This window comes from Tinamus guttatus, unplaced genomic scaffold (assembly GCF_059628265.1).
Source record: "Tinamus guttatus ecotype Peru unplaced genomic scaffold, ASM5962826v1 Tinamus_guttatus_pri_ptg000334l, whole genome shotgun sequence".
NCBI classification, from domain to species: domain Eukaryota; kingdom Metazoa; phylum Chordata; class Aves; order Tinamiformes; family Tinamidae; genus Tinamus; species Tinamus guttatus.
The window spans coordinates 148336-163605 of NW_028288868.1; the positions used below are offsets into that span (position 1 = coordinate 148336).

The 15270-nt window shown below is 59.7% G+C and overlaps 1 protein-coding gene across 1 annotated transcript in view; it reads left to right on the plus strand.

Moving 5' to 3' along the window:
• The window catches only part of LOC104573135 (tenascin-X), a 31575-nt gene that overhangs the window by 11526 nt on the left and 4779 nt on the right, over positions 1-15270 (plus strand). The window contains 21 exon segments of the mRNA XM_088529635.1: positions 73-366; positions 657-953; positions 1264-1557; positions 1926-2219; positions 2509-2808; positions 3017-3310; positions 3648-3950; positions 4288-4602; positions 4874-5158; positions 5361-5435; positions 5438-5656; positions 6014-6307; positions 7030-7317; positions 7492-7797; positions 8341-8634; positions 8933-9226; positions 9428-9721; positions 10022-10300; positions 10859-10989; positions 11946-12069; positions 12411-12562. Coding sequence (XP_088385761.1) covers positions 73-366; positions 657-953; positions 1264-1557; positions 1926-2219; positions 2509-2808; positions 3017-3310; positions 3648-3950; positions 4288-4602; positions 4874-5158; positions 5361-5435; positions 5438-5656; positions 6014-6307; positions 7030-7317; positions 7492-7797; positions 8341-8634; positions 8933-9226; positions 9428-9721; positions 10022-10300; positions 10859-10989; positions 11946-12069; positions 12411-12562 — 5426 coding nt within the window.

Genomic DNA, 15270 nt, shown 5'->3' on the forward strand with positions numbered 1-15270 from the left:
TGGGAGGATGGATGTGGAGGCAGATGATTCTTCTGCACTGTGCCCTCTCCATTGCAGCCCCAGCCCCACCAGAGGAGGAGGAGGAGGAGGAGGAAACTCCATCCCCTCCCCAACTGGGCATCCTCACAGCCTCCCACATCACCCCCAACTCCATCCAACTTGAATGGACGGTCCCCGAGGGCACCTTTGACTCCTTCACGGTGCAGTACAAGGATGCCCAAGGGCAGCCCCAGGTGATGCCTGTGGATGGTGAGTCCCGCACGGTGACCGTACCCAACCTGATGCCCTCCCGACGCTACAAGTTCAACCTGTATGGGATGTGGAAGAGGAAACGCCTGGGTCCCATCTCCACTGACACTGTCACAGGTGAGGGTGGCTGCAAACATTGACCCCGTCACTACTGAACAGTTGATATGGAATAGGAGATGAGTGTGGCCATGACCCATCCTGGTCCGTTTGGGTCATCTTGGAAATGGGAACATGTCCTGGGTGCTGAATTGGGTGAGATGGGGGGGTGGATGAATGCAAGGATGGAGAGAAGGATGAGTGGATGGATGTAGGGATGGAGGGTGGGTGGATGGACAAAGAGGAGGAGTAAGGGGGGGATGGATGTTGGGCACAGATGATCCTTCTGCACTGTGACTTGTCCATGACAGCCCCAGCACCGCGTGAGGAGGTGGAACCGCCATCCCGACCCCAACTGGGCGACCTCACGACCTCCCACATCACCCCCAACTCCATCCAGCTTGACTGGACTGTCCCCGAGGGCACCTTTGACTCCTTCACGGTGCAGTACAAGGATGCCCAAGGGCAACCCCAGGTGGTGTCTGTGGATGGCGAGTCCCGCACAGTGACCGTGTCCGATCTGATGCCCTCCCGACGCTACAAGTTCAACCTGTACGGGATGTGGAAGAGGAAACGCTTGGGTCCCGTCTCTACTGATGCTGTCACAGGTGAGGACACATGGAGACACCATCTCAGTCCCTTCTGGTCACTGAGTTTGCATCAGAGCAGGAGCTTGGCCAAGGAGAACGTCTTGGGTGATGACTGAAGATGGATAGGGATGGATGGATGGATGGAGGGAGGGAAGGACGGATGCATGCATGCATGTGGACCTGGTTAGACGTCCTAATGATGGATGACTTGGATTCATAAATAGATGAATGATTGGAGATAAGTAAGATGAGTGAGTGGCTCTCTGTCCCTAATGTGTCCTGTACTGTCCCCTCTCCATTACAGCTCCAGCCCCACAAGAGGAGGAAGAGGAGGAGGAGGAGGAGGAGGAACCTCCATCCCAACCCCAACTAGGCGACCTCACAGCCTCCCACGTCACCCCCAACTCCATCCAGCTTGACTGGACTGTCCCCGAGGGCACCTTTGACTCCTTCACGGTGCAGTACAAGGATGCCCAAGGGCAGCCCCAGGTGGTGCCTGTGGATGGCGAGTCCCGCACTGTGACCGTGTCCGACCTGATGCCCTCCCGACGCTACAAGTTCAACCTGTATGGGTTGTGGGGACAGAAACGCTTGGGCCCCATCTCTACTGATGCTGTCACAGGTGAGGACACATGGGGACACCACCTCGGTCCCTTCTGGTCACTGAGTTTGCATCAGGGCAGTACCTTGGCCAAGCAGAACGTCTTGGGTGATGACCGAAGATGGATAAGGGATGGATGGATGAATGAATGGATAAGGGATGGATGGATGGATGGATAAGGGATGGATGGATGGAGGGAAGGACAGATGCATGCATGCATGTGGACCTGATTAGATGTCCTAATGATGGATGAGTTGGATTGATAAATAGATGAATGCTTGGAGATAAGTATGATGGGTGTGTGGCTCTCTGTCCCTAACATGTCCTGCACTGTCCCCTCTCCTTTACAGCCCCAGCCCCACAAGAGGAGGAAGAGGAGGAGGAGGAAGAGGAGGAGGAGGAGGAGGAGGAACCTCCATCCCAACCCCAACTGGGCGACCTCACAGCCTCCCACGTCACCCCCAACTCCATCCAACTTGACTGGACTGTCCCCGAGGGCACCTTTGATTCCTTCACGGTGCAGTACAAGGATGCCCAAGGGCAGCCCCAGGTGGTGCCCGTGGATGGCGAGTCCCGCACGGTGACCGTGCCCGACCTGGTGCCCTCCCGACGCTACAAGTTCAATCTCTATGGGATGTGGGGGCGGAAGCGTCTGGGCCCCATCTCTACTGATGCCATCACAGGTGAGGGCGGCTGTTGGCACCAACTCAGTCCCTCCTGGGAGCTGAGTTTACATCAGGGCAGGAGTTTGGCCAGGGAGAAGGTCTTGGGTGATGAGTTAGGACGGATGCATGGATGCATGGAAGGATAGATGGATGGGTAGATGGATGTGGGCCCAGTGGGATGTCGTGGTTAATGGATATAATAATAGATGACTTGGATGGGTAAATGGATGGATTGATGGAGAGATGCAATATGAATGGATGGGCATCTGTCCCAAGCATGCCCTGCATTGTCCCCTCTCCATTGCAGCCCCAGCCCCACCAGAGGAGGAGGAGGAACCTCCGTCTCAGCCCCAACTCGGTGACCTTACAGCCTCTGACATCACACCAAGCTCCGTCCAGCTCCAATGGACCGTCCCTGAGGGCACCTTTGACTCCTTCACGGTGCAGTACAAGGACGCCCAAGGGCAGCCCCAGGTGGTACCCGTGGATGGCGAGTCCCGCGCAGTGACCGTGCCCGACCTGGTGCCCTCCCGACGCTACAAGTTCAATCTCTATGGGGTGTGGGGACGGAAACGATTGGGTCCCATCTCCACTGATGCCATCACAGGTGAGGGTGGCTGAAAGTGCCATCCCTGTCTCTTCTGAGCCCTGGGCCTGAGCTACTCCCGTGGGTTTGCAGCAGGGACGGGGTTTGGTAAAGGGGAAGGTCTTGGGTTCTGGGTTAGGGATGGATGAAGGGATGGGTGGAGGGAGGGATGTGAAGATGGGTGTCCCCAGTCCCCAGTGCACCCTGTACTGTCCCCTCTCCATTGCAGCCCCAGTTCCATCAGAGGAAGAACCTCCATCCCCGCCCCACCTGGGTGAGCTCACGGCTTCCCACATCACCCCCAACTCCATCCAACTTGACTGGACTGTTCCCGAGGGCACCTTTGACTCCTTCACGGTGCAGTACAAGGACGCCCAAGGGCAGCCTCAGCTGGTGCCCGTGGATGGCGAATCCCGCACGGTGACTGTGCCCAACCTGGTGCCCTCCCGACGCTACAAGTTCAACCTGTATGGGTTATGGGGACGGAAACGCTTGGGCCCCATCTCCACTGATGCTGTCACAGGTGAGGGTGGCTGCTGATGTTTTCCCTGTCCCCATTGGAATTTGGTTAGGAGTAGGAGAGGAATGTGGTCATGACCCATCTTGGTCTGTTTGACCACACAGTCTTGAGTACAGTCTTGAGTCTCTGATCCACACAGTCTTGAGTACTGAACTGTGTGGATCAGAGGGATGGGTTCATGCAGGGATGGAGAGAAGAATGGATGAGGGATGGATGGGTGGAGAAACAGGAGGAATGGGAGGGTGAATGGTGGGGCCATCTCCTTTGATGGAGGGATGCTTATATGGGTGCGTACCCCTCTGTCCCCAAAGTGTCCTGCACTGTCCCCTCTCCATTGCAGCCTCAGCCACATCAGAGGAGGAGGAGGAGGAACCACCATCCCCACCCCAACTGGGTGACCTCACAGCTTCCCACGTCACCCCCAACTCCATCCAACTTGACTGGACCGTTCCCGAGGGCACCTTTGACTCTTTCACGGTGCAGTACAAGGACGCTCAAGGGCAACCCCAGGTGGTGCCTGTAGATGGCGAGTCCCGCACAGTGACGGTGCCTAACCTGATGCCCTCCCGACGCTACAAGTTCAACCTGTACGGGTTGTGGGGACGGAAACGCTTGGGCCCCATCTCCACTGATGCTGTCACAGGTGAGGGTGGCTGCTGATGTTTTCCCTGTCCCCATTGGAATTTGGTTAGGAGTAGGAGAGGAATGTGGTCATGACCCATCTTGGTCTGTTTGACCACACAGTCTTGAGTACAGTCTTGAGTCTCTGATCCACACAGTCTTGAGTACTGAACTGTGTGGATCAGAGGGATGGGTTCATGCAGGGATGGAGAGAAGAATGGATGAGGGATGGATGGGTGGAGAAACAGGAGGAATGGGAGGGTGAATGGTGGGGCCATCTCCTTTGATGGAGGGATGCTTATATGGGTGCGTACCCCTCTGTCCCCAAAGTGTCCTGCACTGTCCCCTCTCCATTGCAGCCTCAGCCACATCAGAGGAGGAGGAGGAGGAACCACCATCCCCACCCCAACTGGGTGACCTCACAGCTTCCCACGTCACCCCCAACTCCATCCAACTTGACTGGACCGTTCCCGAGGGCACCTTTGACTCTTTCACGGTGCAGTACAAGGACGCTCAAGGGCAGCCCCAGGTGGTGCCTGTAGATGGCGAGTCCCGCACAGTGACGGTGCCTAACCTGATGCCCTCCCGACGCTACAAGTTCAACCTGTACGGGTTGTGGGGACGGAAACGCTTGGGTCCCATCTCCACTGATGCTGTCACAGGTCAGATTAGCTGTGGGTATCATTCCTGTGTGTTCTGGGCACTGGCTTTGCCACAGGGCAGTAGGTTGGCCAGGGAGAAGGTCTTGGGCAATGATTGAGGCTGGATGAAGGGACGGAGAACTTTTGGATGGGTGGATGGATGGGTGGATGGGTGGATATGAGCCTGGTTGTCCTGATGGTGGATAACTTTGATGGATGAATGCCTGGATTGATGGAGAAACGCAATATGGGTGGATGGGTGTCTGTCCCCAGTGTTTCCTGCACTGTCCTCTTTCCATTCCAGCCCCACCAGACGAACCTCTGTCACGGCCCCGCCTAGGCGAACTCATGGCCTCGGACATCACTCCAACTTCCATCCAGCTCCAGTGGACTGTCCCCGAGGGCACCTTTGACTCCTTCACAGTGCAGTACAAGGATGCCCAAGGGCAGCCTCAGGTGGTGCCTGTGGACGGCGAGTCCCGCACGGTGACCGTGCCCAACCTAGCGCCCTCCCGACGCTACAAGTTCAACCTCTATGGGATGTGGAAGAGGAAACGTCTGGGCCCCCTCTCCACTGATGCCATCACGGGTGAGCAGAATGTGCGGGTACCCACTTGGTCCTGTCTGGTCACTGGGTTTGCATCGTGGCAGGAGTTTGGCCAAGAGGAAGGTGTTGCGGATGGTTGATTGAATTGATGGAGGGATGGATGGATAGATAGATGGAGAGATGCAATATGGCTGGATGGATGTCCATCCCCAATGTGCCCTGCACTGTCTCCTCTCCTTTGCAGCCCCAGCCCCACAAGAGGAGGAGGAACCTCCATCCCGGCCCCACTTGGGTGACCTCACAGCCTCTCACATCACCCCAACTCCATCCAACTTAACTGGACTGTCCCCAAGGGCACCTTTGACTCCTTCATGGTGCAGTATGAGGATGAACAAGGGCAACCCCACGAGCTGCCTGTGGATAGAGAGTCCCGCACGGTGACCGTGCCCGACCTGGTGCCCTCCCACCTCTACAAGTTCAACGTGTACGGGACGTGGCAGCAGAAATATGTTGGTCTTATCTCCACTGAGGCCATCACAGGTAAAATGTGCTACACCATCTATCTCTGTCCCCTCTGTGCTCTGGATTTGAAGTTGGACAACCCTGGACAGTGTCCATCCCGGTCTCCTTCAGTTTGCTCTGAATAATGCAGCTTCAGGTGGCTGGTTGGCCAAAATGGTGGTAGGAAAGATGTTTGGTTGGATGGAGGAAGGGTGGGATGAAGGACTGGACAAATAGACATGTGGATTAATGTGCAGATGGATTCGTGGGCATAGAAGATGGAAAATCCGGTGGGAAAATACAGATGAGTGAATGTGCAGAGATGCATTGATGGATGTGCCAATGGCTGGATGTCTGTCCTCCATAGTGACTTGTGTTGTGTCCTCTCCATTGCAGCCCCGGCCTCACCAGAGGAGGAACCTCCATCCCCATCCCAACTGGGCGAGCTCACGGTCTCCGATGTCACCTCGGACTCTGTCCAGCTAGAATGGACCGTCCCTGAGGGCACCTTTGACTCCTTCGTGGTTCAGTATAGGGACGCACAGGATGAACCTCAGGTGGTGCCTGTGGACGGCGAGTCCAACACAGTGACCGTGTCTGGTCTGGTGCCCTCCCACTACTACAAGTTCAACCTCTATGGGGTGTGGAGGCAGAAACGCCTGGGCCCCGTCTCCACTAATGTTGTCACAGGTGAGAGCGACTGTGGGCATCATCCCTGTCCCCTCTGGGCCTCTGTTTTGTGGTCAGGACCCAGGCAGTGTCCATCCATGCCGCCTTGTACCGTGTGGGAAGCAGGAACATCTCTTGACCTCTCTACTGGTCATGGTCATGGGTGCCTGCAAGGCTGGAGGGAGGACTAGATGGGTGGATGGCAGTATCAAAGCTTGGGTTAGTGCCCCATGTTGGATGGCTTGGTGGGAGGTGGGAAGACACCTGGATCAAAAGCTGGAGGGCAGGATGGCTGGTTGATCCACTGGCTGGATGGATTTGGGGATAGATGGTTGGATAGATGGTTGAATGGGCAGCAGCTGGACACAAGCATGGATGGTTGTGTGGACAATTGAATGCATAAATGTTGTTATGGATGGGCGGATGCCTGGATTCGTAGATCTCTGGCTTGATGAATGGATGGACGTGCTTGGAAAGGTAGGTGATGGGATGGAAGGAAGGCTGGCATGGACAAATGGATGGATGGATAGATGGATGAACGGATGGATGGATGGACGAATGGATGGATGGATGGATGGGTGGATGGTCGAAAGGAAGGAAGGAAGAAAGGATGGATGGATGGATGGATGGATGGATGGATGGATGGATGGATGGTCGAAAGGAAGGAAGGAAGAAAGGATGGATGTGTGGACGCTTGTTCCCTCGGTCTGCCAACCAACCAGCCCCCTCTGTTGCATTTCCAGTTCCCGTGAGGGGCTACCTGGCCTTAGACCCCCGTCTGGACAACCTCACAGTTGTCCACGTCACCACTGGGTCTATTCAGCTCAACTGGACGGTCCCCGAGGGCAGCTTTGACTCCTTCACGGTGCAATATGAGGATGAGCAAGGGCAGCCTCAGGTGGTGCCCCTGGACGGCGAGTCCCGCACAGTGACCGTGTCCGACCTGGTGCCCTCCCACCACTACAACTTCAGCTTGTTCGGGGTTTGGGGGCAGAACCGTGTCAGCCGCATCTCGACTGACGCTGTCACAGGTGAGGGGGGCTGTGGACATCATCTCCGTCCCCTCAGGGGCTGGATTTGGTGTTGGGTGGTAGCAGGATAGATGAGTGTGGTAGGTGGTTGGATGTGAGTTGTGTGTGTTGGTTGATTGATGGATTGATGGGGTTGTCCCTAGCCTATCCTGCACAGTCCCCTCTCCATTGCAGCCCCAGCACCACCGGAGGAGAAAGAGGAAGAGGAACCGCCCTCCCGGCCCCGTCTGGGTGACCTCACAGCATTCCATGTCAACTCAACCTCCATCCAGCTCAACTGGACCGTCCTCGAAGGCACCTTTGACTTCTTCACGGTGCAGTACAGAGATACGCAGGGCCAGCCCCAGGTGCTGCGCGTGGACGGCAGGTCCCGCACGGTGACCGTGTCCAACTTGGTGCCCTCTCGACGCTACAAGTTCAACCTCTTTGGGATCTGGCAGCAGAAACGTGTTGGTTTTATTTCCACCGAGGCCATCACGGGTAAGTGCGGCCGAGGGCGCATTCCCTGTCCTCTCCATGCACCGGTTTATGGTTGGGCGGGAACCCTTAGAGGTCCGTCCTGGACTCCTTGGGCCTTCTGGGAAAGAGGAATGGGCCTTGGGCACTGGCTGGAGGGTGGATGAAGGGCTGGGTTGGGGGGATGGATGGAAGGATGGATGATGGGATTGTTAGGAGGGATGGATGGATGGAGGGAGGGAGGGAGGGAGGGAGGGAGGAAGGGATGGAAGGATGGAGGGATGGAGGGATGGAGGGATGGAGGGATGGAGGGAAGGATGGATTCCACCCCTTGGGGAAGGAAGGAAGGAAGGAAGGAAGGAAGGAAGGAAGGAAGGAAGGAAGGAAGGAAGGAAGGAAGGAAGGAAGGAAGGAAGGAAGGAAGGAAGGAAGGAAGGAAGGAAGGAAGGAAGGAAGGAAGGAAGGAAGGAAAAAAAAACGACATGATTAATGTTTGGATGGATCCTGGCATGAGCAGATAATGGAATTTCTATCCCATTCTGCACTGTGTTGTCTTCTCCGTTTCAGCCCCAGCTCCACCAGAGGAGAAACCTCCATCCCGGCCCCGCCTGGGCGACCTCACAGCCTCCCATGTCACCCCCAACTCCATCCAACTTGAATGGACCATTCCTGAGGGCACCTTTGACTCCTTCACGGTGCAGTACAAGGATGCTCAAGGGCAACCCCAGGTGGTGCCTGTGGATGGAGAGTCCCGCACAGTGACCGTGTCCGACCTGGTGCCCTCCCGACGCTACAAGTTCAATGTTTACGGGGTGTGGGGACGGAAGCGTCTAGGTCCCATCTCCACTGATGCCATTACGGGTGAGAGTGGCCAAGGGCATCAACTTGGACCATTCTGGGTCCTGGTCTTACTGATGGGTTGGAGAGGGTGTGTGCTGAGTTGGGGTGTGATGGATGGATGGATGGATGGATGGATGGATGGATGGATGGAAGGATGGATGGATGGATAGGTGAATGGATGGATTTCTCTCTGGATGGTTGGGTGACCTGGTTGATAGGTGGAACATCAGATGAGCAGATGGATGGATAGCGGGATGGCAGGGTGGGTGGGTGGCTCCCTGTCCCCGTCACGTCCTGACTTGAGTCACTTCTATTGCAGCCCCGGCTCCATCACCGATGGAAGCATCAACCCGACCCCAGCTGGGTGACCTCATGGTCTCCCACGTCACCCCAAGCTCCGTCCAGCTCCAATGGACCATTCCCGAGGGCACCTTTGACTCCTTCACGGTGCAGTACAAGGACGCCCAAGGGCAGCCCCAGGTGGTACCTGTGGATGGCGAGTCCCGCATGGTGACCGTGCCCGACCTGGTGCCCTCCCGACGCTACAAGTTCAATCTCTATGGGGTATGGGGACGGAAACGATTGGGTCCTGTCTCCACCGATGCTGTCACAGGTGAGGGTGGCTGACAGCACCGTCCTTGTCCCTTCTGAGGCTTGGGCCTGAGCTACTCCTGTGGGTTTGCAGCAGGGAAGGTGTTTGGAGAAGGGGAAGGTTTTGGGTTCTGGGTTAGGGATGGATGAGGGGATGGATGGATGGAGGGATGTGAAGATGAGTGGATGACTCCCTGTCCCCAGTGCACCCTCTCCATTGCAGCCCCAGCTCCATCAGAGGAGGAACCTCCATCCCAGCCCCAACTGGGTGACCTCACAGCCTCCCACGTCACTCCCAACTCCATCCAACTTGACTGGACCGTCCCCGAGGGCACCTTTGACTCCTTCACGGTACAGTACAAGGATGCCCAAGGGCATCCTCAGGTGGTACCCGTGGATGGCAAGTCCCGCACAGTGACCGTGCCCGACCTGGTGCCCTCCCGACGCTACAAGTTCAACCTTTACGGGATGTGGAAGAGAAAACGTCTAGGTCCCATCTCTACCGATGCCATCACAGGTGAGGGCACCTGTGGGTGCCAACTTGAACCCTTCTGGGCCTTGGGTTTGCATCAGGGCAGAAGCTTGGCCAAGGAGACGGTCTTGGATGATGTCCAAGGATGGAGGGATGGAGAATGGATGGATGGATGGACGGAAGGATGGATGGATGGAAGGATGGATGGATGGATGGATGGATGATGGTCTTGCTGGATGGCTACATCAGGGGTTACTTGTCCCAGTGGATGGGTGGCTGGGTGGGAAGACGGTCGATGACTCCCTGCCCCTTTGTCCCCTGCACTCTCTGTCACAGCTCCATCAGAGGAGGAACCTCCATCCCAGCCCCACCTGGGCAACCTCACGTCCTCCCACGTCACCCCCAACTCCATCCAGCTCAAGTGGACCGTCCTTGAAGGCACCTTTGACTCCTTCGTGGTGCAGTATGAGGATGGTCAAGGGCAGCCCCAAGAGCTGCCCGTGGACGGTGACGCCCGCACAGTGACCGTGCGTGACCTGACACCGTCCCACATCTACACGTTCAATGTGTACGGGGTGTGGGGACAGAATCGCCTGGGTCCTATCTCCACCAATGCCGTCACAGGTATCTCCATGGACCTTGGTGTGTGCCCAGCATCTTCATGCCCCTCTCATGTCCCCATGTCCCAATGTCTAGGTGGGGCCTATGGCATCTATATGGCGTGATGGGCACTCTTGGTTCATGGGGTTGTCTATGGCCCTATGGCATATGTGGAAACCGGGGTGGGTGATGATGTCTTTGGGGTTCTTATGGTGTCTTTGGGGGGGGGTCTATGGGTGCTCCAGGGTCCATGGGGTGCTCAGGGATCCATGGGGTGGTCTGGGGTCTATAGGGTGGTCTGATGGGGTCTACGGAGTCTCACGGGTCCCTGGGGTGGTGTGGGGCCCATAGGGTGGTCTGATGGTGTCCACAGGAGCTGTATGGAGTCTATGGGTCCATGGGCTCTATGGGGCATGATGGGGAGAGCTATGGGGTCCAATGGGTTCTATAGAGTCTCAGGGGCATGATGGGGGCACTGGGGGGGTTGTAGTGTCTTTGGGGGGATCTTTGGGACCTTTGGGGGTCTATGGGCTCTATGGGGGGTCCTTGGGGCCACCAGCCCCACACAATTGTCCCCCCCAGACCCTTCATCACCGCGGGGGCTGCGGGTGGAGGAGGTGACGCCCCGGAGCGCACGGCTGCGCTGGGACCCCCCCAGCGCCCCCGCCGGTGGCTACGTCCTCACGTACGGAACCCCCAGCGGGGACCCCCAGGTACCCCCTAAACACCCCCCTGGGGACCCCAAAGCCACCCGGGGACCTGAAAACCACCCTGGGGTCCCCAATAACCCTCCTGGGGACCCTAAAACCCCACTGAGGACCCCAATGACATCCTGTGATGCCCCCCAGCCACCCCAATACCCCCCTGGGGAAAATCATAAGCCCACCCAGGCTCCCGCTGAGCCCATGGGGACCCTAAAATCCCCTTGGGGACCCCAATAATGCCCCAATCTCCCCTCCAGGTCCTCAGTATCCCCAGGTGGGTCCCCAAAAACCTCTTGAGGACCCTAAACCCCCCCCCCGGGGACTCCAATACCTCTTGGGGACCCCAATGGCACCCTGGGAACCCCAATAACCCCCCAGTACCCCCCTCCAGGTCCTCAATACCACAAGGTGGACTCCAATTAGCCTCTCAGGGACCCTAAACCCCCCTTGCGGACCCCAATAGTCCCCTGGGGACCCAATGACCTCCAGGGGACCCCAATGACACCCTGGGAACCCCAATAACCCCCTGGGGACCCTAAAATTCCCCTGGGGACCCCAATAACCTCCCAATACCTCCCCTCCAGGTCCTCAATACCCCCATGTGGACCCCAATTAACCTCTCAGGGACCCTGAACCCCCCCTTGCGGACCCAAATAGCCCCCTGGGGACCCAATAACCTCCTGGGGACCCTAAAATTCCCCTGGGGACCCCAATAACTCCCCAATACACCCCTCCAGGTCCTCAATACCCCCAGGTGGACCCCAATTAGCCTCTCTGGGACCCTAAACACCCCTTGCGGACCCCAATAGTCTCCTGGGGACCCAATAACCCCCTGGGGACTCCAATAACCCCCTGGGGACCCTAAAATTCCTCTGGGGACCCCAATATCCCCTCAATCCACCCCCCAGGCTCCCAATGACCCCATGGGGACCCCAGTGACCCCCATGTCCCCCCCCCCCTCGCAGACCCTGGAGCTGCCCCCCGAGGCCGTGACCCACGAGCTGGGGGGGCTGGAGCCGTCTGGGCGCTACCGGGTGCAGCTGGGGGTGCCGGGGGGCGGCCCCCTCCTCGAGGCCGCCTTCGACACCCGTGAGCCGGACGCCTGGGCCCCTCGTTGGGGATGGGGAGGGTTCCCGGACGCCTGGGCCCCTGGGTGGGGGTAGGGGATTCCCCCGGACGCCTGGGCCCTTGGGGAGGGAGGAGGGGGCTGTAGGGTGTGAGGGGGGCCATGGGGCAGCTGCCCGGACGCCTGGGCCCCTCCTTGGATGCCTGAAGCCCCCAAGGACACCCGAGCCCCTGGGTGGGAGATAAGGGGGTTCCTGGACGCCTGGGCCCCTTCCCTGGGTCCCTGGTTGGGGAATTGGGGGGGTTCCCAGATGCCTGGACCCCCTCGCCGGACGCCTGGGCCCCTTGGTGTCCCCCCCATCCAGCGCCACTGCCCTTCCCGCACCCACGGGACTGCGCCGAGGAGCAGCGAAACGGGCCGGGGCCTTCGCGCGAGACCATCGTCTTCCTCGGCGGGGACCCCGCGCGGCCCCTGAGGGTCTTCTGCGACATGGAGACCGACGGCGGCGGCTGGCTGGTGCGGGGACATTGGGGACGCTGGGGACATGAGGGGACATGGAGGGATATGGGGAGGTGGGGGGACATGAGGGGACACGGAGGAAATGGGGGGACGTGGGAGATGGGGGGACATGGAGGGACTTGAGGGGAGATGGGGGGACATGGAGGGACATGGGAGATGGGGGGACATGGAGGGACATGGTGGGGTCATAAGGGACATGGAGGGACATGGGGGAGATGGAGGGACATGGCGGGGTGTCTTGGGGGACACAAAGTGACATGAGGAGGCCATTGGGGTCCTGTAGGGGCAATTTGGGGGTTGTAGTGGGCTCCTGAGAGGTCTCAGGGGTGCAATTAGGATCCCAGAGGGTCCCTGGGGGCAATTTGTGGGTTCCCAAGGGGTGCTGGGGGATCCCTAGTGCCCAAGGAAGGTCCCCGGGGGTCCCTGGGGGATTTGGGGGACCCTGGGGGTCCCTGGAGGGTCCTAGGAGGTCCCTGGTGCCCAATGAAGGTCCCTGCAGGTCTCTGGGGGATTTGGGGGACCCTGGGGGTCCCAGAAGGGTCCTAGGGGGTCCTTGGAAGTCCCTGGTGCCCAGTGAAGGTCCCTGGAGGTCCCTGGGGGTCCCTAGGAGATTTTGGGGTCCCTGGTGTGTCCTGGGAGGTCCCTGGTGTGCAATGAAGGTCCCTGGGGGGGTCCCTGGGGGATTTGGGGGACCCTGGGATTCCCTGGAGGGTCCTAGGGGGTCCTGGGGAGTCCCTGGTGCCCAACGAAGGTCTCTGGGGGGTCCCTGGGGGATTTGGGGGACCCTGGGAGTCCCTGGAGGGTCCTACGGGTTGTCGTGGGAGGTCCCTGGTGCTCAATGAAGGTCCCTGGGGTCCCTGGAGGTCCCTGGGGGATTTGGGGGACCCTGCGGGTCCCTGGAGGGTCCTGGGGGGGTCCTGGGAGGTCCCTGGTGCCCAATGAAGGTCCCTGGGGTCCCTGGAGGTCCCTGGGGGATTTGGGGTACCCTGGGGGTCCCTGGAGGGTCCTAGGGGGTCCCGGGAGGTTCCTGGTGCCCAATGAAGGTCCCTGGGGGGTCCGTGGGGGATTTGGGGGACCCTGGGGGTCCGTGGAGGGTCCTAGGGGGTCCCGGGAGGTCCCTGGTGCCCAATGAAGGTCCCTGGGGGTCCCTGGGGGATTTCGGGGACCTGGGGGGTCCCTGGTGCCCAGTTAAGGTCCCTGCGGGGTCCCTGGGGGATTTGGGGGACCCTGGGGTTCCCTGGAGGGTCCTAGGGCATCCCAGGAGGTCCCTGGTGCCCAATGAAGGTCCCTGGGGGGTCCCTGGGGGATTTGGGGGTCCTGGGGGTCCCTGGAGGGACCTAGGGGGTCCTGGGAGGTCCCTGGTGCACAATGAAGGTCCCTGGGGGGGTCCCTGGGGGATTTGGGGGTCCCTGGAGGGTCCTAGGTGGTCCCGCGAGGTCCCTGGTGCCCAATGAAGGTCTCTGGGGGGGATCCCTGGGGGATTTGGGGGACCCTGGGGGTCCCTGGAGGGTCCTAGGGGGTCCCGCAAGGTCCCTGGTGCCCAATAAAGGTCCCTGGGGGGACCCTGGGGGATTTGGGGGTCCCTGGGGATCCCTGGAGGGTCCTAAGGGGTCCCGGGAGGTTCCTGGTGCCCAATGAAGGTCCCTGGGGGGGTCCCTGGGGGATTTGGGGGTCCCTGGAGGGTCCTAGGGGGTCCCGGGAGGTCCCTGGTGCCCAATGAAGGTCCCTGTGGGTCCCTGGAGGTCCTGGAGGTCCCTAGGAGATTTTGGGGTCCCTGGAGGGTTCTGGGAGATCCCTGGTGTGCAATGAAGGTCCCTGGGGTCCCTGGGGCATTTGGGGGACCCTGGGGGTCCCTGGAGGGTCCTAGGGCATCCCAGGAGGTCCTTGGTGCCCAATGAAGGTCCCTGAGGGGTCCCTGGGGGATTTGGAGGACCCTGGGGGTCCCTGGAGGGTTCTAAGGGGTTCCAGGAGGTCCCTGGTGCCCAATGAAGGTCCCTGGGGGGTCCCTGGTTTATTTGGGGGACCCTGGGCGTCCGTGGAGGGTTCTAGGGCGTCCTGGGAGGTCCCTGGTGCCCAAAGAAGGTCCCTGGGGGGGTCGCTGGGGGATTTGGAGGACCCTGGGGGTCCCTGGAGGGTCCTGCGGGTTGTCGTGGGAGGTCCCTGGTGCTCAATGAAGGTCCCTGGGGTCCCTGGAGGTCCCTGGGGGATTTGGGGTACCCTGGGGGTCCCTGGAGGGTCCTAGGGCATCCCAGGAGGTCCTTGGTGCCCAATGAAGGTCCCTGAGGGGTCCCTGGGGGATTTGGAGGACCCTGGGGGTCCCTGGAGGGTCCTAAGGGGTCCCAGGAGGTCCCTGGTGCCCAGTGAAGGTCCCTGGGGTATCTCTGGGGGGTTTGGGGGTCCCTGGGAGTCCCTGGAGGGTCCTGGGGGATTTGGGGGCCCTGGGGGTCCCTGGAGGGTCCTAGGGGGTCCCGGGAGGTTCCTGGTGCCCAATGAAGGTCCCTGGGGGTCCCTGGGGGATTTGGGGGTCCTGGGGGTCCCTGGAGGGTCCTAGGGGGTCCTGGGAGGTCCCTGGTGCACAATGAAGGTCCCTGGGGGGTCCCTGGGGGATTTGGGGGTCCCTGGAGGGTCCTAGGTGGTCCCACGAGGTCCCTGGTGCCCAATGAAGGTTCCTGGGGGGGTCCCTGGGGGATTTGGGGGACCCTGGG